We start from the raw sequence: 27558 nt of genomic DNA on the forward strand, positions 1-27558 counted from the left end.
AGTTGCATATTATATTCCCTTTCTTACTACAAAAGTACATTGTCAAGAATTTGCAAGACTTTATATTTATGAAATATCTATTATGCGTCAAACTCCTTGACAGATATTTGGCGCATAATTATAGATAAGACATTCTTCCTACAACTGAGGGGTTCATAGTTAGTGTTGGAAATTCACGTGCCAATAATAGGTAATGCTAGGAAAAGATGTGTACAATGCAATACGGAGTCACAGAGAAAGTTGTGACTAATCTTGCCAGTCCTCTTTTTGCTGAGGAAGACTGGCCCTGGGCTAACATCCACGCCCATCTTCCTCTACTTTATATGGGATGCCACCACAGCATGGCTTGACAAGTGGTACGTCAGTGCACGCCCAGGATCCGAACCTGCGAACCCCAGGCGGCTGAAGCAGAAGGCGCGCACTTAACCACTGCACCACCAGCCGGCCCCTGTGTAAGAGTTTTATAAGCAGAGAAATGAAGATACCCTAAGCAACAGGACCAATATGTAAAATAACCCATGCTATAAGAAAAACATGGCCTGTTCCGAGAAAATTTAACAGTTTTGAATGACTTGAATGAAGGTATCCGAGAATGTGTGATTTTAGATATTCCCTATAAACACTCCCACATCACTTAGTGAGGGGTGCTTTTATGAAAGAATAAATAGAAGGCATTAAACAGTATTTAAGACAAATAACCTGATGGCTGTGAGTACGTTTAAGAAGAAAATGGTTGTTGTACAACTTAGAATCTAGAAATAATTTACTATGTAGAAGTTCAGTGAGCTTAGCATAACTAAATGAAGCATTTTCAACTATGGCCCTAGGAGCTACAATAGTATTTATTAACTCACCAGATGTGCCCTGGACATTGGTGAGTTCAGGGGCAGCTGAACTGATTAGCAACTAAGTAATGCTGAACAGCCTAAGGGAAAAACATTATAAGCTTGGGCTCTGGAGTTGGACAGACCTGAACAAGTGACTTAACTTCTCTAAGCATCTGTTTCCTCTTCTTTGGGACGAGGAGAATAATAGTACCTACCTCACAGAGTTATCACAAGGATTAAATATGATCTGACACATAAAGCTCTTAGCCAGTGCTTAGCATATGGCAAATGCTCAGTGAATGTTAACAAATATTACTATTAACATGAATAAATTTCAGCATTTGACAAAACTTTCAAACTAAGCAAAGATGTTGGTGTCACTGTTGATCCACGTGCTTGTTTTAAATAGCATTTCATTTAGTTATTGAGAGATTAATATGTGCCTAAGTGCCTTCGTAGACAATTTCCCTAACTAAGAATAGCTCTCAGCTTCTCATGGGGATAGGGTGGGGTGGGGAGACAGACCTATAAACAAGTAATTACAATATTCTAATTTAAGTGATATAAGTATTACTTTATAATATACCTAGAAGATCAAAAGAAGATGCAATTAACCATGTCTTGAGGACAAAAAACTACCAACTTTACTATAGAGGGTAAGGTTACACATGAAGAGCTAAATAAAGCATGAAAGATTGAGCATTGCTGTGGACAGTTACAATGACTGACAGTCTTCATTATCGATGTCCTTTTTTATACATCCATGGAGTTGTAGGGTAGAATTTTTACAATTAGCTAAGACCAACAGTAATTTTGACATCATTCTCCAATATGTTTACCAATTCGGTAGCTGGAGGAAATGAAATATACATGTGTTTTGCAACACTCAGATATCATTTACTATTTTTTAAAAAATATATATTGGATATGCACAGGAAATATAACCAAAAAACATAGTAAATAGATGTGCACTCCACATCCACATTTCCATGATCTAATATCATAGGGCCCAAACTTCTGGTCTAAGGAGATTTCCTCACAATGTTTTCTGTTATAGGAATGATAATTCCAAATGAAACCCTGTTGTATCTTAATTTCAATTTGGAATGTATGCTTCATCCCTCTTCATCCTGAAACCCATTTGTCATTTTTAGGGACTTATTCTATTTTAAATCCTCAGGGATAAAATTTCTGTGGCCTTGAAACATCTTTTGGGGAAAAAACTTCTCTTTAATTATTTTTCATACCATTATGAAGAAAATAGATGTAACAGATGAAATTAGAAATAATTTCTAGATGTACATAAATATATTTGGGGAGTTAACACTATAGCTCTATAAATAAGCAGTCAATGTATCTTAAAGACTATGCAGACAATAAATTAATTGAATGTGGTTAAATAGTTACAAGTCAGAAAAAGTTAAGTACAGAGCAAAGGCTACCAATTGTGTATTTACGTTTAGGAAAAAAAGTAAAACTATAATTTTTTCATTGCGTATCAATCATGTCTAGATAACTTCACAAGAACATCAAATCCAATAAGAAAAATGAAAGTAATTATGGCATTCTGCTGGTGCTATGCTCAGAGCAGAGCAAAAAGCTAAAAGGCTGTCAGAAATACTATTTTTTCCTATCACTGGAGTGCCAGCTGCAGACAAGGTAAAATGTTAGGATTCTTTATACTGTAGGAAGGTTACTCTTTTGGATCCTACCCTTTTTCTTTTTACTAACTTGAACAAAGATTAGTGAAAAATGAATTAAATACAAAGAGAATAATGCATTCTCATATAAATAAAGCATTCATATCATAAAAGCACCAAATTTTACATTTATAACATTAATTCAAAATATATTTAGAAATTATTTTTATTTTCTTGTAAAGACAGGTTTATATTCATTACTTTGTGGGTAATATAATCTCAAATTGTAAATGCTATTCTAAATTTATTGAAGGGTGATTCTATTTTCATATTGTTTGATAAGCTTGATGATTTTTACTCCTTGAAGGCTCAATGTAATGAGAATATAAATGCTTAACTTATGGTAAATAGAAAACAGTTTGGAACAATTTCTATGATTTTAAGTTTAGCAAAGAAGGTCAGGAAGATATTTTAACATACAGTATAGCCTGGTTTCAGCCATTCCTTTATGACTTGAACGACTCTTGTAGAAGCGTTGTAATGTATCAGTATGTCTTTTAAAATATGGTATCTTAACCTCTTCATAGCGCTCTAAATGTGATCTGATCAATGTTCTGTATAGTGAGACCATGAACTTATATTTGGACGGTTTCCTATTGTTGTTCTCATCAACCAGGATTCCTAGACCTTTTTCAGAACAGCCATATTTTATACTTGGTATTTTAGGAAGCGGGCATAAAACTTTACATTCATCCCTGTTAAATATCAAGCACACTTACTAAAATCTTTGTTGATATCTGCATTCCACATATCAGCAATCCTCCTCATTTTCATGCCTTCCGAATATTTGCTTCTTTTGCATCTATCCAAGCTGTTCATAAAAAAGTATTCCCCAAGTCAAATCATCAAAGGTTTTCTTCCAAGTAACTCTGGTTCAGTTATTAATCAAAATTAGCTTTATGCATTTTTCATGAACAATTGGATATTTGTCTAACAGTGCTGGTACCTGGCAGTTCATCTGGCACACCTGAATATCATGAAAGACCCTGTGTAATTGTCTTTGACATCAAATGTCTATTTAAGTATGTATTACTAATTATCACAGAATTTGAGCATAACTAAATATAATTGATGTTAAACTCCACTTAGTATTTATTCTTTCTTATTCAACGTATTTCAGGAGTTAGGTGTACCCAGTCACCCAGATATATATCAGCTATCATTATATAACATGAAAATATAATTGAGATTTTTAAAAATTCCTAATAAGATTCTGGATTAATAGGACATTAGTGGTTTTTTGTTTGTTCGCTAATTAGAAAATAATGTTATAACTCCAACTTTAAAATTATGTATATTTTTATATATTTTATATATTTAATCTATATTCCAAGATAAATCTCACTAAAAAAAGAAAAATACCATTTGTTAAAATACATCAATAAGTTAATAAAATTAAAGTTTTTAAAAATATAATTATATATTAAAATACATATTCACTGCACAAGTACTGTAACATTCCCATGGAAAAAATCTATGTTAATTCATAAATAATCAAAAACTCACCATGAATTGCATCTTAAGTTGAAGCTATAAATTTTGTTGATTTTTTCCTACGGAAAATCAAGATGTTGGAATCATTCAGTTTAATTCAGTCAAATTTCTTTCTCTGAATTTTTTTATAAATGTAGTATTTTTTACGTGATAAAAAATATTTATCTTTTTGATAAATGTAATATAGAGCATGTTTATAGATCTGAACATATAATAACCGAAATAAATTTAGAAGTTTTAAGAAAGCAAGAAGTAAAGAAACACTTCTTTGAGTTTCATTTATGTCTGAAACATTTGTAAATCATAATTATTTTCTAACTAAACGTGCAGAGTCTTTGGTTCTACAATATATAATGGCTTAACCTTCAGTATCTGGAAGCCAGTTAGGAATTCCCAGAGTAATTAAATACTTTCCAATCCCTCAATAAAAATGTAGACCTCTAGCTAACACAAAACATATGAGCAATGGACAACATTTTTCAAGTTCTAAGAACCCTTTGCTTTTAGACAAATCATTTTCGAAGTTAGATAGTAAATGCCAAATGAAGACTCACTTATTTTAAAGAGGTAGAGAGAAAGTTTTTTGCCTACATCTCATGCTTAATCAGTGACTGTTTTTCAGATGAATTCATAATATACTTTTGAACTTTGCCTCCATTTACTGTGAAGCAGAATTCAGAACAAGATGGGTCAATCTCCAACCCCGCTGGAAATTCTATCATTGAAACACTAGAACAACTTGCTTACAAGGAAATCCCTTGATACACTGATACCATGAGGTGACAATGTATTCATAGTGTTCATGAGCACTTAGGGCTACAAATATTTTAATAATTTGGCAAATGTGACTGTCTCTAATAATGTTAATAGATTCAGCACAGTTTAATATGTATGGGATGTACATTACTGCACATATTTTGGTTTTTCTTCTAGGTAAGGGAGCGACTGAGGGTTTCTTTAGAAAGAGTCTCTGCACTGGAAGAAGAACTAGCTGCTGCTAATCAGGAGGTAACATACCAAACTTTCTCCTCTTTCGAGGTGCAATATCGTTAACATTATATCCCTTGTCTTTCACATCACTTTTATTAAAACTGTCACAAAAAATAAACTACATTCTGTATATGCCACTGAACAAGGCCTGTTGAAACTAGTTGCCAGAGTTATGTTTTCTGATTTCTGGTGATTCATGTCTGTCACTAGGAGACCAAAGGAGAATCATCAAGAGCTAGCAGCATGTCAACTCGCGAGATGGGATTTAGCGAGACTGCAGTCAGATGCCAGTCCTTTCAAGAAGTAAAACACAGCTACAAAATTGGAAAACATGTCAAATATCTGTTAAACTTAGGAAATGTTACAAATGAAGTTAACCCCTTAGAAGTCTTTATTATTCCTGTTTTCTAAAAGCATTGTGCCCATGTTTAGTGGCATCGTTGAATCCACTTCTTTTGCTCTCATTCATGACTCTAAGAAAGTATTTTATGATTATCTCTGAGATTTAAAGAGTTGTTTTTTGTTTAGAAGATTTTACTTCTTTTTGTTATTACTGCACAAATGAACTTGGGTCATTAGACCAGATATATATATATAACAAATTAAATCTATATAGGCCACTAAAATGGCCCATCTCTCAGATGGGGCCCATCTCGGAGATTAGCCCCATCTCTCTCTCTCTGACATTTATTTACAAGGTTACCTTTTTTCCCAGAAGTTTATTCCAGTAATGTAAATATTGGTATTACTAGTAGTGGACATACTAAAACAATTTAGCAAAGTCTTTCTACTTTTAAATAATTAAAGAAGTGGGAAACTAATATCATTAATTTCAAGTTTTATCAAGGGATTCTTAACAAAATAATATTTACACTCACATTATACACAGGAACAAATACACATTTTCAAACCATGCTAAAAATCTTGTCCCGTACAAACTCCCTTGTTCTTTAAAATAAACTAGGCCAATTAAACGAGCTTATATATGTTTTTGTTTGTTCTAGATTTAACAATTTAAACTTTATACATAATGGCCTTTTAATTACAGGAAGAATGAGTTCCATGTGAATTAAATGCTAGCAGTGCTAAAAGCGTAAATGGTAGCACCACAGTTTAAAAAAATAGAGGAAGCTTTTTGGTGACCAGATCAGCTTAGCAAATGGAAAGTTTAAAAAAAAAGAAAATAGGAAATTAGTACATCTAAGAAAAGAACCTCTGAGATAATGGGTAATGATGGGAAGAACTCAGTCCATTTATGAGAGAGAATAGGTAAATTATCTATAAAGTGAGTGTACTCATTCCTGGAATGTTCAGGAAGAAAGTATTGTGTTTATTAATTTTGCATTTTATCATTGTTAATTGTGATTTTCATGTATGTTTAAGCATATTTTTATTTTGGGTACATCCCTCAAAATATTTTATTGATAAGGGTAAACAAACAATAGGTTTGGCGACTACTAATATAAAAGTCTTGCTTAATATGTCAGTGATAAAGTTTCCATTTGTCTTAAACAAAGGAGTGGTGAGACGACTGGACCAAAGTATTTACGCTGAAATAAAAGTGTTCCTTAAGTTCAAGCAAGGCTCTGAAATTTTGCTCCAGAAATGACAACTGAATAGTTCAATTATATATAAAAGAGGAGAACAACACTTGAGAGAATAAAAGTGGAGGAAAGATTTTTGACTGTTGTCTTTAATATAATTTTAGCCCTCAAATATTCTTGTAGTCTCTTGTAGGTGGTATAGTACATTTGATTGCTTGTACATAGATTAAATAAATTTTAAATCACTGACATTACTTTCCAACTACTACAGCCTTTCTGAATGCTTTTTGTTTTAAGTCACAGATAAGTAAGAGGAAAGTAATTGTGTGTTATTGTTAACTTCAATATATTTTGTTGTTGATTATAATTAATGTCCATGTGGCTTAACCTGAATCCCTATTTAGGAAGTCACAGATCTAGCAAAAAAATAAAAAAATAAAAGTTACTTTTGTTTTCTAATAATAAATTGTTTATGAATAATAAGTCATGCTTTTAAAGAGAGTATCTAGGAAAAGTCAACTTTTACTTCATTATGAAATTTATATTTAAAAATGAACAGTAAAAAAGAAAATCAGAGGACATCTGCACTTTGAATTCTTGATTCTTTGTAGTAACAGCAATAGTTACAAGAAATCTCTTTAAAGTAAGTCATCATGTATTTATGATAACAAGATACATATAGAAACCTGACAAAATAAGTTTAGAAAAATATATACTACTGGCAGCCTTAGAAAGATAAAGTATGGATATTAGAAGAAATAATTGAATAAAATATTTTAGAAAATAAAGAACAAATATTTAGAGAAGAAAAGAAAACTAAGAGCACATTCTTAAGAGCCAAACAAAGATACATAACATAGACAAAAACAATGATGTATTAGAACAAAAGTCCTGCATATGCCTAAATGAGCAAGGGTTGGGGAAAATTTCATGTGATGCTTCAGATTTCAAATTAAAATTAAAATGTATTTACAAGTATTCAAATCTGTTTGTTTCATAAGTTCATATAGCAAGCATGGAGACTGAGAATACCACATTATTAGAATCAGTTTGATTCCTGAGTTTCTTGTGGTGATAATGACAGTTCAGATAGCAAGGAATTCATCCAAACATTTGTAAAAATTATTTCGCTTCCTATATTCAGAAAGGAATGATCAGAGAGCAGTGATTCAGACTACAAGTAATACCTTGATATGTATGCATAAGTGGAGTCTGAAAGGATGATACAGTAGAGTTTATTCTATCATTGTATTATTTTAATAGAGTTTATTCCATCATCTATATAGCATTATTTTCTTTCTGTCTCTGTCTCTGTCTCTCTCTCTTTCTCTCTCCCCTCGTTCCGTTCTCACAGATGGTTTTGGAGTTATCACCCTTTAATATCTTTTCTTTATGTAATCTCCCCCGTGGAGGCCTCATTCATTTCTCATCCATCCAAGGCTTCGACCATTACTTCTGTGGAAAAGAAACCAAAATCTGTAGCTCAAAAGTCATGCTCTTTTCTGAGCTCCACAAAAAATATTTTCAGCATTGCTTTGGCATCTCCACAGGACTTTGCTAATGGTTGTGTAGATTGCTCTCTGCCACAGTTGTCCAGCGGGAGGGGGACGAGAGCATTAAAATCCGGCTCAGAGTTTGCTAATCAAGATGTGCACCAGAGAGACTGTAACCACCTACAGAGGGTAATTTTTCTAATTTACACAAAGGCACCATATGTGCTAGTGGGCCTGGATCTCCACCTAGTTTTTCCAAGTGTTTCCCTAGATTCTCTATGGCACGTTAATGCAATGAAATAAGTAGTCTTGTTAAAAAGAATATAAGATAACTGTATGTTCTGTTCTGGAAAAAGCTCCAAAACATTCTACTATATGAAAAGGAAGACGTTGCATAGAATGATCCCAATTTTGTACAAATACAAGTAATAATAATACATTATTATGGGACTAGAAAAAAGTCTTAGACATAAATACCAAACTGGTATTATTAGTTGTCTCTGGTTTTTGCAAGTATATGTACTATATATTTCTATAGTGTTTGAATTTTTAATACATTTTCATTGTACTTATAAACAAATAAAATAATAAAGATATTTTAGAGTCAGATCATTATCCATTCTAGATTATTCTGTTGATCACTTAACAATAGGTAATATTTACTGAGTGCTTTAAATCTCTAGGCACTGTGCTAAATGTATGTCTATCAGCAGAATAATACTGGAAGTCAGGTACTGCTATTATTTTACAGATGAGCCCAGAGAGGTTATTTCTCCTAGTGTACCACTACTCTCTCCTACTTGAAAACGTGGTTATCTTTGAATTTGTCTTAACTCTCTGCATTTAGGTGGTTCCAATCCATACATTTAATTGTATCCACAATCTACCCCACATTCATTTACTCTCATCTTTTTCCCTATATGTTGGAACCACCATTGTTCAGATCTTCATTAAATCTCACCAGGGATATATTACAATAGGTTTTTATCTGTTCTTGTCTCCTATCCCTTCCTGCTATATAATTCTTCAACGTTAAACCTGCTAAGCAAAGTTCCAATCATATTGATTATGTTTCATAATATTTTCTCTTATGTAATATATATTTCTATGTAATATGCACCATATTAATATATTAATAACATAATAATATGATATATATTTATATAAGTTAATAACATAATGATATATATTTCTAGACCTGTAATATACCTTCGAGAACGTCTTCAAGGGCCTTCACCTAAAAATCCACCTTTAATTCCCACTACCCCTACTGCCCTAACTGAGTCATTCTAAGGTCTTGTTAAATTAGGATATTCATTGTTTTTGAAAGCAACCAACATTTTTCCTGACTCTTAATCTTACTTATGCTAATGTCTCTCTTGGAATGCCTTACAACCCCAATTTACCCATTGAAATCATACTTTCCCATTTAAATTCAAGTTCAGACATCACTTTTTAATGAAATCTTTTATGATTTCTTGCCAATCGTCATTGCTCCTTAGTTTAAATTGCTAAAGCTCATTGCTTCAGAGTTTATTATGACTGAATTAATTATATACCTCTCTAAGCCTAGGTTATTAGGTCCCTGAGAGAGTGGACCACATCTTGCTCACTTGTGTTATTTCACTCAGTACAGTGACATGAGCCTTGTGATCAATATGTATTTGTCAAATCGCATTGTATAGAGTTCATTCTAACCAGTGTGTTCACATTATTCCTTGGCTAGTCCCTTAATAGATAGTTTGAACAACCTTAGGTATAATCAATAAACAGCAATACACTGATCATTTGCATTAAATGATCAAGATATCTGTTCTTTCAGAATATAATTATTGACCAACTACGATGTGCAGAAAATTCTAGGAGTCTCTGACAGAAAGGAGCAGAAAAAATGATAAATGAAACATTGGGCAAGTTTTCTTGTAATTTTCCTCTCTAGTGATGGAGACAGACATACAAACTATAAGTAAGATGTAATTTAGTGCAAAACTAAACAAATGCAAAATAGAGGCCCAAACAAAGTGCAGAAGGGCAGAGAAGAGAAGGATATTTATTCTGAACCAAAGGATCAGAGAAGGCTTCACTCTTGAAAGAACACTATGATTTGGCTTCAAAACTGTGGGACAGCATTTTAGGCTGAGCAGACAGTATTCTTAGCCTGTTTCAAGAAGAGCGGATGAGGTTGTGTTGGTAAGAATCAGGGTGTGAAAAGATGTAGTAGTGGAGGGTGGATTGGTTGACAGGACTCAGATTCTAGAGGACTCTGGATGCCTTGTTCAAAATTTGGAATTCATACTTTGTGAAATGAGAAAGTACTGAAGGTATAGTTTTGTTTTGGTTTTGGGTTTTTTGTTTGTTTGGTTTTCATGGGTTTTTTTTTGTTTTTTTTTGGTAAAGTGAAAACCACTGAAAGTGAATTTTCTTTCCTTTTTGTAAAGTGTGGGGATAGGGTGGAGTAGAGCTGGAAAGTTGGCACAATCTGATATGGCTGACTGACATAATGATCGGATATGTGCTTTTGAACATGACATATCAATTCAACAAACATTTATTGGGCATCTTCTGTTTGCCAGGCATTGTGTTAAGTATTGGGTATAAATATTTTACTAAAACTCAGATATTAATAAAGCAATAGTTCTTCTCTCAAGACTATTATGGGAGATAGATATGGTAAAAAGTAATTGTAATGGGGAGTTATTATTTAATGGGTATGGAGTTTCAGTTTGAGAAGATGAAAAAAATTCTGAAGATGAATGGTGGTGATGGTTGCATAACAATGTGAACGTAGTTATTGCCACTGAACTTTACACTTAAAAACAGTTAAAATGGTAAATCTTATGTACATTTTACCACAATGAAAAAGTAAATAATACAATATGACTAAAGTGAAAATGAAAGTAAGTACAAGGATTAGTAGTATTACAAAAGACAGTCATTAATTGTATGGGCATGAATGAGGAAAAGCAGACAGTATACAAAAATCTTCCTAGAGAAATCCTGCCATATGCAGCAACATGAATGCACTTAAGGGCATTAAGTAAATGAAATAAGTCAGCCACAGAAAGACAAATAATGTAGGATCTCATTTTTATATAGAATCTAAAAACGTGAAGCTCATAGAAACGGTGTAGATAAGTGGTTGCCAGGGGCTGGGGGACCAGGGGAAATGGGAAGATGATGGTCAAAGAATACAAACTTTCACTTATAAAATGAATAGGATTAGGGGATGTAATGTACAACATGGTAACTATAGTTAACAATACTGTACTGTACACTTGAAATTTGCTAAGAGAGTAGATCTCAAGTGTTTTCACCACACTCAAAAAAAACGGTAGTTATGTGAGTTAATGGATGTGTTAGCTAATCTTATTGTGGTAATCATTTCACAATATGTACATATATCAAATGTTCACATTGTATACCTTAAACTTACACAATGTTATTTGTCAATTTTATCTCAATAAAGCTGGAAAAAATATTTAAAAATCTTCCTAGAGGAAAAAAATATATACCTAGAAATTGAAGGGTGACTACAAAGAATTTATCAAATGGATTTGGGAGAAGAAAATGGAAGCAGGCGGGAGTAGATATGGAGCTGGTCAAAGCTGCAAAGATAGGCGAATCTGAGTTAGGGATGGCTAGAGCCTGGGCTTCGTCCTGTAGCCCAGGACGTCCTGTAGCCTACATCACTGTAGACGACAGTAAGCCAACAAAGAAATTTTAAGGAGAGATGAGATATGATCAGATTTTTGTTTTAGCAAATCACTGGTACCTCCAAAAGTTAAAGGTAAAAAATGTATGTGATAATCAACGGCACCATATTTATAGTTCAGATTTGTAAAAATCACTACGATATCTTGAACGAAACAAGGGGCTAGTATCAGAAAATATTGAACTGTGTTGAACAGAGGTACTACCCAATCTGGCGTTTCTTATATTCTTTTAGTAATGGAAAATATAAAGGAAAGAATCAAAACAACATTGTAAATAAATATATATACACGATGAAAATTTGCTGTCATTTTATGTATCCTTGAATAGACCCACAGAGGCAGATTGTATTGTTAATGTTGAATACGTTTTCCAGGCCATTGTCCTAAAAAAGCAAGTCCTGATTATTTAGACACAGAAAATACAAGTCTTTATTTCTTGCAGTGTATTTTTGTTACTGCTTAAAATTGGAAAACCACAAAAAAATGTACAATAAGGGAAGTGCAGAGCAGAATAAATAGATTACACCTTAACAACGTGTTCTCCTTTAGCAGACGCCCATATACCTTTTTAATTATTTAATTAAACCAGACAAAATGGATCATTCAGAAACTACAGTAAAAATTCAATTGACAGACTAATTTTCATTGAATACACAGGTGTGCTTATTTTAAAAGCTTTTCTACGTGATTGCATTACAAAAAAGAACTGGCATGTTTAGTTGTGGGCTGAAATATATTTTGCATATTGCTTTCTTTCTATGTTTGTTTATTCCAACCACTGAATTTACCAACTTTAAATTAGAATTTTCTTAAGGAAATTAGCATTTCATTTTATCTCATCTATATCCAGCCTTATCCCTGAAGTCTAATTTCCTAAGGAAAAATTAAAGAACTTTCATAGGCAAATCAATTATTATCATTCATATTCAGAAGAATATTGGATCAAGATAGTGAGACGAGTGAGGCAGCAAACACATTTTACAGGTTTGTAACACCACGGACCGTGGCCATTGCTTTAAATGCATTATGCTCTTTAATCATCACAACAGTCTTTTGAGCTGGGTTAAGAACCAGTACTCTGTTGAATTCATGGAAGTTATTGGACACTTGGAAAATATTGAATAGATACAGGCAAAGTTAGAACCTACCCTAAAAAGCAAATAAGAGCCTGAAAAGGAGCAATCAGAGATGTGAGACTCGAATGAGTCAAGAGTATTGAAGCAAAATAGAGATAGAGATAGATACAGAGAGAAAGAGAGAGGTTTAAGTGTAAGGATTGGAGGTGATCAACAGTGTCAAATGTTTCACGAAGGCGTGTAAGATTATGTCTAATATGAGGTGATTAGATTTAGAATTAGAAAGTCACTGGAAATGTTTGCAAGACAGTTTCAATAAACTATAATGGAAGGGGAATAGCTGTAATGAAAAGAATTTATGAGTCAATTCGAAGTTTAAAAATGGGAGATGGTGAGTAATACTCTTGAGAAATTTGGCAACAAAGGAGAGGGGAGCTGAATAAGTAGGCAATATTGAGAGACAGCCCATTGAAAATGGTTACAGCCAACAGAAAGAAAGAAGGAAGAAACAGAGGAGAAGGGATTATTGACGAGTAACACAGTAGAGGATTAGCATGGTTTCAAGGTCAATCGCAAGTAGTAGGAGAACGGAATGTGTAATGTTGAGATGAATGAAGATTTTTATTTGGAGAGGAAAGAGGTAGGAATTTTATCAGAAAGATTCTTCTCAAGGAAACAGGGGTCATCTGATAAGGGAGGTGGGGTAATAGTTACTTTTTGTGAGCTTAAGGAGATTGAGAACTAGACAATGTAGAATATAGCAAGGAGCCAATAAGACTAAGCAAGGAAATTTTAGTGTGGGATGGTAGACTCGGAGGGGGTTCTCATTAAGTTACCCCAGCAAATTAAATCAAGCCAGTTTCTACAGCACTTACCAGCTGAAACAACATGGATCCTACCATGTAGTTCCTTATTTAAATCTGAGGTTATGTTAGTCGTCACAATTTGAAAGAAAGAGATACAAATATGAAGTTAAAGTTGTCTCAGATCATTTTGGCCACATCAAATAAATCCATAGGTGGAATGTTTCTCTAAAACGTGACAGGGCTAATAGCCAGGAAGCTTCTGAAGTCACGAGCAACTCACTATATTTAAATAGTATGAAAGAAATCTAACGGCTGAAGATGATCCAGAAAAGCAGGTGGAAAGTGGGAGAGTTGTTGAGTAGTACTGATTAAAGGAATTTGCTGTGGGGGAACTAATAGCAGTACGTATCTGAAGTTACAGCATCACTTATTTGCAGAATTAATGAAATGACCAAGTCATTTTTCTCTTCAAATTAAAACTGCCATTTCTGTGAGTGGAAAGCTCCAGATGTACAAAAAGAGACCACTGCAAAAAGTTCTTGAGTTAAATTATTTCTGCATCCTAAAATTGATAATTATTTATCTTGGTAGACCCTTTGTCAATTACTCATTTTTTGGTTCTTTTAATTCTATTTCCTTCCCAGTTTTATGAGACAAAAGCAGATTTAATTTTTTATATCTATCACTACCTTTATAAAACAACAACTTTCCAATTTCTTGCATGTTTATGTATACCATGTATCCTATTCAGCTAATTAGCTTATTTTCATCATTAGTAAATGTATGAAACTATTTTCATCGTTAGTGAATTCCCTGACCAACTTAGAATTAACATTCTAATAGAAAGTCAAATACAGGTTTTTTGTTTTGGTAGCATTTGAAGCAAGTCACCATGACTAAACTTACCAGAAAATAGTATTTGTTTAATGACAGGTGTGTTTGCATAAGGTAATGACATCCTAGCAATTCCAATCTTGGATCCCTTGAAGACAATGTAAAGCTCTCTGATGTGATGTTTTCAGCTTACCTGCAAACTGTTGTGAGTTTCCAATAGAATCACTTATTGGGAACCTAGTCTTCATGTTGGAATTTTATCATTTTTGGTTAGAAAATTGTATAGTTCTTAATTGATTTTATTTCGTGGAAGAGTTTAATGATAGTTGAACAATGTCCTCTTTTGCTTTATATTGGTAAACTCAAAGTTTCCTCATTGTCAAACTGGCAGCTAATCACGAAGGCCTACAATTTCTTATTATATCTCCAGATTATCCTGTATGATGATACTGCATTGTAAGGAAAAGTGTAGAAACTGTCAGTTACCCAAGTTATCATCATCAATGAAAACATCTTCTTTCTGTTGATAATTGCACTGTTCCAATACAAAGAATCTTTCCCAAATAAAAGGAGATGAAGATGTCTTATGACAAAGTATGTTAAAACCCAACAATGAAAAGAGAGATGAAGAAATTGCTGTTTGCTGCTTCTGCTACTTTTACTATTTCTGAGACCTGTGTGAAGCAATCGTGAAAAATATAGTTCAAGTTGTCTTTTTTGTATATATCTCATTTGAAGACTGCAAATCTTTTCAGACACTCTTTCCTGTTTTGGTTAGAATCTTTTCTTTGATGAAAGCACAGAATTTGTTTTTCTTGTAATAGAAGAAATGGTTGTTTTATCTTTGCACATGGAGATTATGAACTGCTTTTTTTCTTTTTCTATTAATAACAAGATCATGCTTAATATTAGCACCTTGATCGTAAGCATTATAGATTGACGCATGTTATTTTACCCGTGTGCTTACTAGTGTATTCTTATTAATTTTAAGTGAACAATTTGAGAAAGATTACTTATCTTTTAAAAAATTAAGTGGAATACTGAAATTTTGTGACAGACAAGGTAGGAAGTTAAAAAAAAAGGGAATATTTTATTTGAAGTCAAAAGATTCTGATTTGAGTCCTATATCTATCATTTACTAATTCTGTAACCCCAGGCAATTTATTTAACCTCTCTTCACCTCAATTTTCTCATCTGTGAGATGGAACACTAATAAATTTTAGACTGGCCTATCTCTCAAAGAAGTCATGATGTTTGGATGAGATAATATATAAGGAAGCACTTTGTAAACTTGTACTAAAGTTGTATTGTTATTATTAGGCTGAAAAGGCCAATATCAGCTAGTTATTAGTTGAGTAGGTGAAAACTCTTTTCTGTTGACAATTTAAACTTGATGATAAACAAAGCAACAGTACTTTAGTTTATACCCAGGACTACATCTCCTTTTATTGGATAAACAAATACCTTATTTGTTCATCGGATGATTCAGTAGCACTACATGCATTTTATAAATGGCTTTGCAATTCACTTATTTAAGCAGTGGGTAAAAATAATAGCACCTACAATCTGGGGGCAGATTATTGTGTGCCTGGCACTATACTAAGCACTACACATACCCCCAAACATACGCATACATTTTTCAGTTAATCATCACAATTAGCCTATGAGAAAAGTGTAACTATTACTACCAGCATTTTGCAAAAGAGGAAACTGAGTCCTAGAGGAACTAGTAAATTGTTTTGCATGTTATCACTAGTGAGCAGGAATCCAAAGCCAGGATATTTGACTCCAAATTTGAGTGTTGACCAGTAGCCACTAGAGCATGTTCACCACCCAAAGTCTAATTACCATCCATCAACAGAAATTGAAATATAATGACGTGCACCTGAAATTTACATGATGTTATAGATCAATGCTATCTCAATAAAAATAAAGTCTAGAGTATGCTAAAAAAAAAGTGAATTGAGTAAACCTGATTATTAATAAATGACAAAATCCACACTAATCTCTGACTCATAGTATCTGAGTATACATCCAAGATATTGTTATTTTTATTGCTCCTTAATACCTCAGTTTGTCACTCACTGCTCAAAATTACTCTCATTTTATGCTTTGTGAATCTTTTGTGCTTGTAGTGCCATATTTAAGAAGATTTTGTAATATTTTTCTAAGATTTCATACTGAAGTATATTGGTAAAATTATTCTCAAAAAAAAAAAAACAACTGTAGCCACTAGGCTGCCCTTTCTCTTAATAACAAAATTTCTTTATATATGAAATCTGTGTTTCTAAATCAATAGTTTACCTTCTGCCAGTTATTTAAATTCGTCATCATATCTTCATATTTGTTATATTTCTGTGGATTATTTCAAGGTTCATGGCTTCATTATATTGACAGACAGATAAAACAGGTAACTAAATTAATATGGACTCTGATTTATGTTTTATGCACGACTGAGCTGACGTCCAACCCTGAGTCACCTTGCCTTACTAGGTATTTGCGGAAGAATATTAATCTCCCTGTGTCCATCGTGACCACCTCATAGCAAAGATCCCAGTCCAAACTTGGTTTGGTGCTCAAACCAAGATGTTCAACTATCTTTGCACACTTCTGAGCACGATGGCAGAAATCCTAATGGTTATTGAATTTACCACTGATGTCCATGCCCCCTTGAAATTTAAGGAAGCTCATTCCATTTGTATCAGAATTACTCTCATCACAAGAAGAGGGCATAATCTTACACATACTTCCTGTAACAACCAAAGTAACTCGTTTTATCTGTACACCAACTCAATATAGAACTTCTAAAATATATAGCTGGTTCTGGGGGCCGGCCCAGTGGTGTAGTGGTTAAGTTCATGCACTCCACTTTAGGGCACTGGGGTTCGCAGGTTCTGATCCTGGGCGCAGACCTATGCACTGCTTATCAAGCCATGCTGTGGCAGGTGTCCCACATATAAAATGGAGGAAGATGGGCACAGATGTTAGCCCTCAACAAAAAGAGGAAGTTTGGCAACAAATGTTAGCTGAGGGCTAATCTTCCTCACCAAATAAAAAAAATATATAGCTGATTCTAAATCATAAAATTCCTTTACATAAATTTGCTTTTATTCTTTCTTACTGATAGAGTTTATCACACTTTTTATTGGCTCAATACACACATTCACAATGACTTCTATCTTTGGATTAAAGTGCCTGCCACAGTTGTCACCACTTCTAGCCAGCAAGATCCGGAAGAGGATCAAGAAACATATGAGAATAATTTTTACGAGCATGATAAGAAAGTAGCAAAAATGATTTTTGCTTACATCACTTTGAATAAAACTTGGTGTCACAGTCACTCTAAGCTGTAAAAGAGACCAACAAGTGCAATCTCTATTTGAGGGGCCATATGCAGGAATTCTATTGCTAAAGAGTGGGAGAATGGATCTTAATGTGCAACAACTAGCATCTAGAACATATGGAATATAAAGAATGCTTGGAATTCAATAGTGAATTTAATAATATCATATAAAAATATATGTACAAATATCAGTAGCATTCCCATACCAGCAGTAAATTAAATAGAAATGAGAAGTAACAGTATCAAAATAACAAAAATTGAAGACCATGAAAAATGATTAATCAAAAACATATGCAAGGCTAATAATTTAAGACTTTATATTTAGCAGAAACAACATTCATTCAACATTTATTAAAACAACAATAATAATAACTAATACTTATAGAGTACCTACAACATGAAAGGCCCTCTTCTAAGTGTTGTCTACATTTTAACTCATTTTATCTTCACATTAGTAACCTTTGAGACTTGTATTACAAACATCATCATTTACAGAAAAGGAAATAGAAGCACAGAGAAGGTAAATAACTTAAGTTCACATTGTCAGCAAGTGGTAGAATCAGAATTCTACTTATGTTCATGCCCTTAATCAGTACTCCATATTCTCTACTGGACAGGTACCAAGCACTGTTTTGGGCCTTGGTAGACCCAAGGAAGACCAGTTACTGGAAGACATACCAGTAACCAACTCAAAAGTAACCCCTGCCCTCAAAGAGCATATATTGAAACATAAATTTGAAAATAATTTTAGGTAGTGATAAATTCTATGAAACAAATTACACAGAGCTATGGATAGAGAGTATTGCAAATAGAATGTGCACATATTTTTAAATTTTTTTCTGCGTTCAATCAGTTCGTTCTTTTGTAATATTATTAGTCAATGTCATCATGTCATCTAAAACATTCTGATTTAGACATGACTATAGCAAAGAATATATGAAAAAGTACATTCACTCCATCAAGTAATTGCATTTTCAGGGATCATTTATCCTGTTTCTACTGATTTAAATGACATTAGAAACAATGTGTGAAAGTGAATAAAGAGCATAAGTCTAAAAGTCAGGAAATACAGTTATAGCTCCGACTTTCACTGGGTTCATTTGAACAGTTTTTTTAAAAAAGAGGTGAACGTGAGCCACTATACTGGGGATCAGCAAACTTTTCTGTAAAGGTCCAGCTGGTAAATATTTCAGGCTCTGTGGCCAGATGGTCTCTGTCACTCCTACTCCACCACTGTAGAGTGAAAGCCATCATGGACAATTATATAAACAAATGGAGTTGGCTGTTTTCCAATAAAAATGTATTTAGGGACACTGGAAAATAAATTTCTTATAGTGTCTATGTATCACAAAGTATTATTTTTCTTTAGATTTTTTTTTCAAAGATTCAGAAATGTTTAAACCATTTTTAGCTTGCAGGCCTGACAAAAATAGCCAGGCTGCAGGCTGGAGTGGCTCCTCTTCCCTCGATGGTCACTTGCGTCATGTCCCAGAGGCTCACTCTGCACAGGCTAGGCTGCTGCCTCTGCCCGCACTACAGCAAAAGACAAGGAAACACCCTCTGCACTTGAGGACTTCAAGTGCATTAGTCCCCACTGAAGGGTGTATAGTGGTCACCTGGAAGTATATTAAAATCCAGATTCATTAAAATGGAGTCTGCATTTTTAAGAAGCATCATAGGTGATTTTGATGCAAGTGATTTTGAACTGCCAATAAGAAACTTGACCTAAATATAACACAAATGTAGAACATAGATCTGTTGCCGCACAAAATTGGGGTTCTCCTGTCTGATGTGCATAAAAAAGCCAATTAATTACAGCATTAGCTGTTGGGAAAAGAAATCAGCTTTATTCCATAGGATCGATCTGCAGGGAGACAGGGGGCCTGTGCCTTCAGATCTGTCTCCCCAATTCAGGATTCCAGGCAATATTTAAGAGGTTACGGAGAATAGGCTGGCACGTGGAAACATTGGCTGGACAGGTTTTGATTGGTGGGCTTCAAGCATTAATGGTAAGATTCTAAACATTTATAACAGGTGGTGAAGGAATTTTAACACCAGATCTTCCCAAATGATGGACCTGTTGCTTGATAAGAGGCACACTTTTTAAGTTCTGGTCGTGTCCCAGTCCTTTGGTTCCATGGGGAGGAGAATCTTTGGTTCCTCTGTCATTTCAGGTCAAGATTTCTTCTTCTGTGCATGCTCTGGCTACATGACTTTGCAAATCTCCTGAAAGACAATTTCTTAATTACTCTGTTGATAAGAAGAGGTCAGTTGAACTGGTCCTGGAGGGCCCGAGGTTGCAAAACTCTTAAACTGGAGATTACAAAGCAGTGAGATAAGTATCATAATAGAAATAAGAAAGAGCAAAAGAATATGAAATACTCTGTGAAAAGTGGAGAGTAAGGAGTAGGTAGAAATTAGTGTGGGCACATAGGGGGGAAAGCAGTGGATATAAAACCTTCATTCTATATAGAATATTTAATTGGGTGCTGTGGATATTTTCTGCCCTGGCCGAGAAAAGAAGTCTGAGGACAAGAAAGGAAAGGAGCAAACACACTGCCAACAGGAACTGTAATTCCCTCCCAGGGAATTTACCTTCTCCCTAAGTGGTTCTGCATTTGCTAGCTCTGTGACTATAGGTAGTTTCCTTATCCTCTTTGCCTCAATTAGCTCAACTCTAATAATAGAACTTATAAGGTAGTTGTGAGTTTGAATGAGTTAATATACGTTAAGATCTTAAAATGTGCTTGGCACACAGTATCTTTCAGTTGATATTATTGTTATTGATGGTGATGACGTGACTGTTGTCTTTTTTGCCATGATACTATCCTTGTTTCAAAGATGATTGACTGAGATCCAGGAGGTGGAGTGTGTGTCCCACAGTGGGACTGACTAGGTGGCAATTTGTTGGGGACAGGAAGAGGTTTATCATTCATTCTCTGTAAACTGCATTTTCTTCACCCATAAAAATAAGAATATAAAGACCACATAAGTTCTGGTCCCTTCCCATACTGACATTTTGTAATATGTACACATTTAAAAATCACACTAAAATAAAATTGAAATACTTGCAAATGAATATAGCACATGATTATTACCATTAGAACGCAAGCAAGTGGATTGCTTTAAAAGGAATTGTTCAGAATGATGGGTTTTAGTATGCTTCTTTTGTTATTTCTAAGGAAGGAACTAAATGAATAAATCGTTTATATTGCCCTGGCTTGCTTTTTTATATGCAAGAATGACTAATGGATATTGTTTCTGCCTTTTTCCTTTTCTCAAATACTTTTGAAGCATTTTGAAATGCTTTTCTTTCCTTTAAGACTCTTTCCCTCAGCATGACAGAGCTAAAAAGAATTGTTCCAGGACACAGCCTATAATTTTGTCACTTCGGCAGTGATTGGAAAAAAAAAAAAAACACAGAAAACTCAAGTGTGTACTTACAGTGTTAGCCACGCCTGGCTGAGGAGGTCAAATTTCATGGGGCTGAGAGGGGAATACAGTCCATCTTCAAAGAAATTTATGTTTTCATATACTTGTTTGCCATTTCTATTTTTAAGTGCTATTGAGGTATAATTGATATACAAAAAATGCACCTATTTTAATGTATACATTTTGACGAGTTTGGACATATGCATACCCTCATGACACCATCACCGCAGAATTAAGGTACTAAGCATATCACCTCCAAAAATGTGCTGTGTTCTTTTCGTTTTTATTTCTTTGTCATAAGAACACTTAATATGAGATCTATACTCTCTTAAAAAATGATTAAAGAAAACAATTTAGGTTTCATGAAGGGAAAGTCTTTATTTAACACTTCATGAAGGGAAGTCTCCTATCTGAGAACTATGAAATGAGACAGAAGGCAAGAAGCTTTTATAGGATAAAGAATAAAGAACAAGGAAGAGAAAAACAGAAAATATCTGATTAGCTAGAGCCATATAGTCAATCTTGGTGTGAAAAGGCTCAGGGCTGGCTGGGCTTTGGGGGCCTGGCTGACTGGAGGTACTGTGGTTCTGGTCAAGCGGAGCTTTCACAAGGACACGAAAGTTATCTAAGTTCCCGTTTGCTGACCTGGCTGCCCAGGCAGGGGCGGCTCCATCTTAGGCCTAGAAAGTTATTTCAACACCCCTTAGCACACGTTTTAAAGTGCAGAATACCCTATTGTTAACTCCAGGCACTATGTTGTATAGAAGATCTCTAGAACGTATTCATCTGGCATAACTGAAACTTTATACTCGTTGAACAACAACTCTTCAGTCCTCCCTTCCCCCAACCCCCTGAATACACCAAACCTCTTGTCTGATCTCAGAAGCAAAGCAGGGTCCAGACCTGGTTAGTACTCCTATCAGAGAGGTTAATATTTTATTTGTTTGTTTTTTGGTGAGGAAGAGTAGCCCTGAGCTAACATCTGTTGCCAATCTTCCTCTTTTTGCTGAGAAAGATTGGCCCTGAGCTGACATCTGTGCCCCTCTTCCTCCATTTTATACGTGGGACATTGCCACAGCATAGCTTGATGAGCAGTGCACAGGTCGGCGCCCAGGACCCAAACCCGCAAACTCCGGGCCGCCAGAGAGAAACATGAGAACCTAACCACTGCACCACTGGGCCAGCCTGCAGAGAGGTTAATTTTAACGTGACATTTTTAAAAGATTCAAATATTTGTTGATGGAAATATAGCATGTTTGGCTTATTAAAACACGTTTCTTTCTAAAACATCCAAAAATCTCCGACAGCAGGTGAGCCACACTTGAATAAACAGATGAGAGAGACGTGATTAATATTATGTAGATTCATCTTTATTAATTCAATAATAATATTTGATCAAAGCATTTTAATACTTCTTAGTATAAATAAAGTAACTAAAGTAGAAACTTTTATTCGTGTCAACATATTTCATAAGAAATAAACATTTATCGAGACTTTTGAAGACAGAGACTTATTCACAGAGCACACTTGCTGCTCTGTCAGCTCACCATGCGTGTAGATCCACTGGATGTTTACTTTGCTGTGACTGTTCTCAGTGTAACTCGGTATCTCATTTTTGCTTTTCTATTTTTTTTATTTGGAAGGGCAGGGATAATTAGTGCAGTCAGTTGTCCTTCTGCCCTTAGCTGAAGGCCAAGTCAAATTAGCATATTTTGATACTTCTGACTTGAGAGATAAGAGGCCTGGTGGGAGGGATTGTGGGGAGTATCATGAAGGAAGCCTCCATTCCATGCCAAGAAGTACTTTGTGATAATCAATACTGTTATTAAGTCCTGTCTGCTTTTTTCATTCTGAGACACGTTAAAAGATAAACTGAGGCATAGTAAACATTTTAGGAGTTTATGTGAGGAAAAATCTATTTCAATCCTGCAACACAGAACCCAAAGTGATTAGGAGCCCTCCCGGACAGGAGCCGGGGGAAGGACTTATATAGAGAAATTGCAGAAGCAAAGAAAGGAAATTGTTTGACTGGCTGTAGCTTAAAGCCTGTTTGGTTGGTTGTTGTCGGTTGTCCCTAGCGTATTTCTCAACCTTGAGGCATTTACAGGCTTAGATTTGGTTTGCTTCTGTAGGTCGCCGTACATTAGAGCCGCCTCAGTCTAATGGCCTCCGTGTTTAATTAATTTAGCAGACACCTCGTTTATTTTTTAAATAGGATTCTGCTGTCTTCTCCAGGGAGGGGAGAAGTTATTAGCAATAGCATCTTCCTGGGTGATGGAGATCGTAGTGTGTTTTTTTCATGAAATTGAAAACTTTCAGCTGAATTACTTCCAGCGTTCTCCGCACTCCACACTGAGTTGTTGCAGCTGTCTTACACTTGCTCTCACACATCTTAGTGTCCTTTGTCTACCTCAGTAAATATTTTCTACTCCTCCTCATTTATTTATCTGCTTGTTTATATTTTAAATTGAGGCTGGTTTTCTTGCAATGGTAAATATAATTTGTTCAGAAAGTATTTTCTTACTCCTGAAACTCTTGGGAAACTGTTCAGGACTTCCTTTGCTTTTGTTCTCCGGGTTAATTCTTGTATTTTGCCTCATTAACAGCTTCTTGGTCATTTTTATTACTTTCTTCCATCTTATGTCACTCAGCCTCTAACCTACCACAACAGCAGTCCTTGTGCCTTAACAATGTCCACTAATTCTTCTGTCCCATTTAAGTTGTTTTGTATTTTCTACAGCCATTTATATACTTCTAACGAAAATGAGAGTATTTGATTTTGTTATCATTTTGAATATTAGGGATCTAGTTGAGTAGCGGAAATAAATGAAAATAAAGAGTACTGAGTATCGAAAACTGTAATTCCAATGAGATGAACAGAATAGAGATAATTTACTAGAGAGTTGCAATTTCTATGGGAATTACATGTCAATAACTATGTTAAAAATATAGCTATTGTTGAAATTGCTATTGTTGAAAATTAAAGTTAATGTTGAAAACGAATGTCATAAGCATCTCCTGCAACAACAAATCTAGCTAAGCAACATTTGAAATTTTACTGCTATTGCAACCATCGCCTTAAGTTTAACACTAAAAATAACAGTTTTGCATGCCAGTTATTGTTTTAAGAATGGTGTTTAAAAATCTTAAGTATTGTTTTTAAGTGGATTTTTTTCACCATTAAAGACTGAGTAAGCTTGGATTTTATGGTCATACAAGGTATCCTTATGTTTTTAGTATAAGCAAAATCGGTTCAGATGAAAATTTGAAAATAGCCAAAATTCATGTATTGTATTTTCCATCAAAGGGTCACCAGAAACTTACTGGTGATATGCATTTAAATTTTAGCACCCAGTCAGTTCATCAAATGGAATTCAGAAAGGCTGGTCAGCCAAAGTGAAAGAGGTTAAAAATAAAGGTCTACGGTGTGTTCTCATTCATCTAATAAGTGTTTGTTGACTGAATAGAGATAGTGCAGTGGTAAAAATTCTAAACAACCACAAAGTGAACCCACGCTTCCTACCTCCAAGCTATTTGGTCATTCATTAGGATAAATGGATTTGTTCATTAAACCATTGATTAAATAACTATTTTTTTTAACTTGACGAGAGGCAAATTCTCACAATGCAAACCTCTGATTGTCATCTCAAGACAATTTGATCATTCGTTGGATCAGTTCAGTTTCATAAATTTTCAGAGGCTATCCATGCTCACTGAAAAACATTGAAAATGAATGTTAATGTGAGCTGATCAGACTGCATTAGGCTACGTGAAGTTGATTTACACTGGTTTTAATATGCTTCAGTGATGCTTATCAATCTTATGTTCAAAAACCAGAGGTGGAAAGTGAAATAACGATTGGCTTAGGGTCCTTAATTCTGTTTGAATAAGTGTCTCAATCTTTATGGTTTCCTAATTAATATATAACAGCACAGTCCAAACTAATGTGGCTGGAGAGTTGCTAAGTGTAAATTGTAAATCCCTGCTGTTCTAGTTGCTTTTTTTTGTTTTTTTCATGTTGCAACTTCAGTGTAATCTAAGCATGGAATTCAGCTAAATTAAAATAAGTGTCTGTGTAGAAGCAAATTATGTGTTGGTGTAGTGAGACTTCTCACTCTTGGAATTGTTAATTGAGTTTGGGGTAAAAATAGATGAAAAGAATCTTTGTTAATTAGATATGGGCATTGACTAGAAGTTGTTGTTAAATAGGTAAAGGCAAATATGAATTTAAAAATATCAGAATGAAGATCCCTAGAGGTAGCATGAGGGGTAGACATTATTTATTTTGAAAAGTAGTTAGGAAATTTTCAAGGTAAATTGAAATGCCTGTCCCACATAAGAGTTATAAATAAAAATGATAAATAATGTAAACAGCATGATTTTTATTCCTAGGAATAATTGAAGACGTCTTCTAACTGAGTCTAAATTGTTTTGCCAAATCAAGGCAGGTAAATTCCCGTGTTATCAGACTGCAGAACTGTAGTCCTGAACTAGGTAAATATTTGGATTGTGTATTCAGTGGATCATTTCATTGATTTTCAAAAGGTGTTATAGCATAATGCTTAAAAAAAAGTAAGTTTTGAAGGTATCAGACCTGTATTGGAAACTGGTCTCTGTTGTATGTTTTTCTGTATCACCTCAAATATATTACTTATTTCTTCTATGCTAGTTTCCTCATTTGTAAGATAAAAAAAATAATATCCAATTTATAAAGTTATTAGGAGGATTAAATGAGAAAATACATGTAAATTGCTTCAGAAATGTCCTCCACATTAATATTTTTCAAAAAGATGAAGAAGAGAAAAACCAAATGAAAATTAAATTAACTTACATTGCTTTTCTTTTTCCACTTTAAAAATTCCGTTGGCAGAAATGAATTCCTAGATACCCTTGGAATTCCATTTTTCCATCTAATGTCAATCTACTCTAAATCTGGAACATATAAGCACGGCATGTACTTCAATGCACCTGAATCATATTGTCTATGCTGCAATATACTTATAAACATTTTTTAATATTGTAAGACACAATGAAATTGCCTATTTATGTTTACATAGTATCTCTTGTTGGCTTTTAAGCTGCCCTTCGTGATCCTATTCCCATCCTCCTTTATAGTTGCCTGTGCCTTCTTCTCTGTCTGCCTCCTCACAGGAGACCTGTGAATATCCTACAAGGCTATGTCAGTACTTCTTGTTCTTTTCTGTCTTTGTTTCCCCAGTGAACTCTTCCATACCCCAGTCCAGTGCATGGAAGAATCATGTAATATGAATCATGTAATCATGTAATCTTGAATCATGTAATATGAATGTCAGGAAAGACTTCAAGTTCATGTAGTCTATGTGGATGACTCATTTTCTTCTCCATGTATAAATACTCAGATATTTTCCATCCAATTTTTCCAACTCCCTGTGGATCTTTTCCATTCATGTAGTCTGCTGTCATTCAACATTCCATAAGTATTTCTAGAGTTCCTCCTACTTGTCAGTGTCCTAAGAACTGGGAATAAATAATCGAGCAGATATAGTTTTTGGTCTGAAGGCACCCAGTGTCAAAATGGGAAGTCAGAAAACTAACAACCAATTGTGACAGAGTGATAATTTGTTTGACATGAGTTATTGGAGAATGCTAAGGAGCTATAAAACTTGAATCCCTGGAAGGAGGATGGTCCCAGAACCCATCCCAAAGTGAGTGACATATAAGCTAAGACGTAAAAGATGGCTAAGAGGCAGTCAAGAATGAGGAAGGGTGTGTAGGGAAAAACTTATGTCTACCTCCTGTGTTTTTCCTTTACTCTCACACTACTACCACACTCACAACACTTCTGACACCAGATATGTGAGAGTTTTTCCCCCACCAAGCAACTCACTGCAACACCTACAATTTAACTCAATTCTGATGCTATTTACTTGGAGACAGCATCAAATCCCACAGGTAAAGGGCTCCACAAGACTACCCCACAACACTTCAGATGCCCATCGCAAGTCCAAGTGGTCAACTGTGTTTCTGACTGATTGGCTACAAATCAGAGATTTCCACAACCCCCTCCTTGGGTTGGATTAATTTGCTAGAGCAGCTCACAGAACTCAGGGAAACACTTAGTTAGGTTTACCAGTTTATTAAAGGATATGATAAAGGATACAGATGAACAACCAGATGAAGAGATACATAGGATGAGGTTTGGAGGGTCCTGAGTGCAGGAGCTTCTGTCTCCCTGGATTTTGGGTTCGTCACCCTCCTGGTATGTGGATGTGTTCACCAAACCAGAAGCTCCTTAGCTCTCATACTTTTGGGATTTTTATGGAGGCT

At 34.6% G+C, this 27558-nt stretch overlaps 1 protein-coding gene across 3 annotated transcripts in view; it reads left to right on the forward strand.

Annotated features, from left to right (window-relative positions):
* PPFIA2 (PPFI scaffold protein A2) overlaps positions 1-27558 on the forward strand; it is a 466644-nt gene that overhangs the window by 291706 nt on the left and 147380 nt on the right. For all 3 annotated transcript variants that reach the window (XM_014796194.2, XM_087449132.1, XM_087449134.1), the window contains one exon: positions 4955-5029. In XM_014796194.2, coding sequence (XP_014651680.1) covers positions 4955-5029 — 75 coding nt within the window. The remainder of the gene's footprint in view (positions 1-4954; positions 5030-27558) is intronic.

The sequence above is a fragment of the Ceratotherium simum genome, chromosome 25, assembly GCF_057802395.1.
Source record: "Ceratotherium simum simum isolate JZ-2026a chromosome 25, ASM5780239v1, whole genome shotgun sequence".
NCBI classification, from domain to species: domain Eukaryota; kingdom Metazoa; phylum Chordata; class Mammalia; order Perissodactyla; family Rhinocerotidae; genus Ceratotherium; species Ceratotherium simum.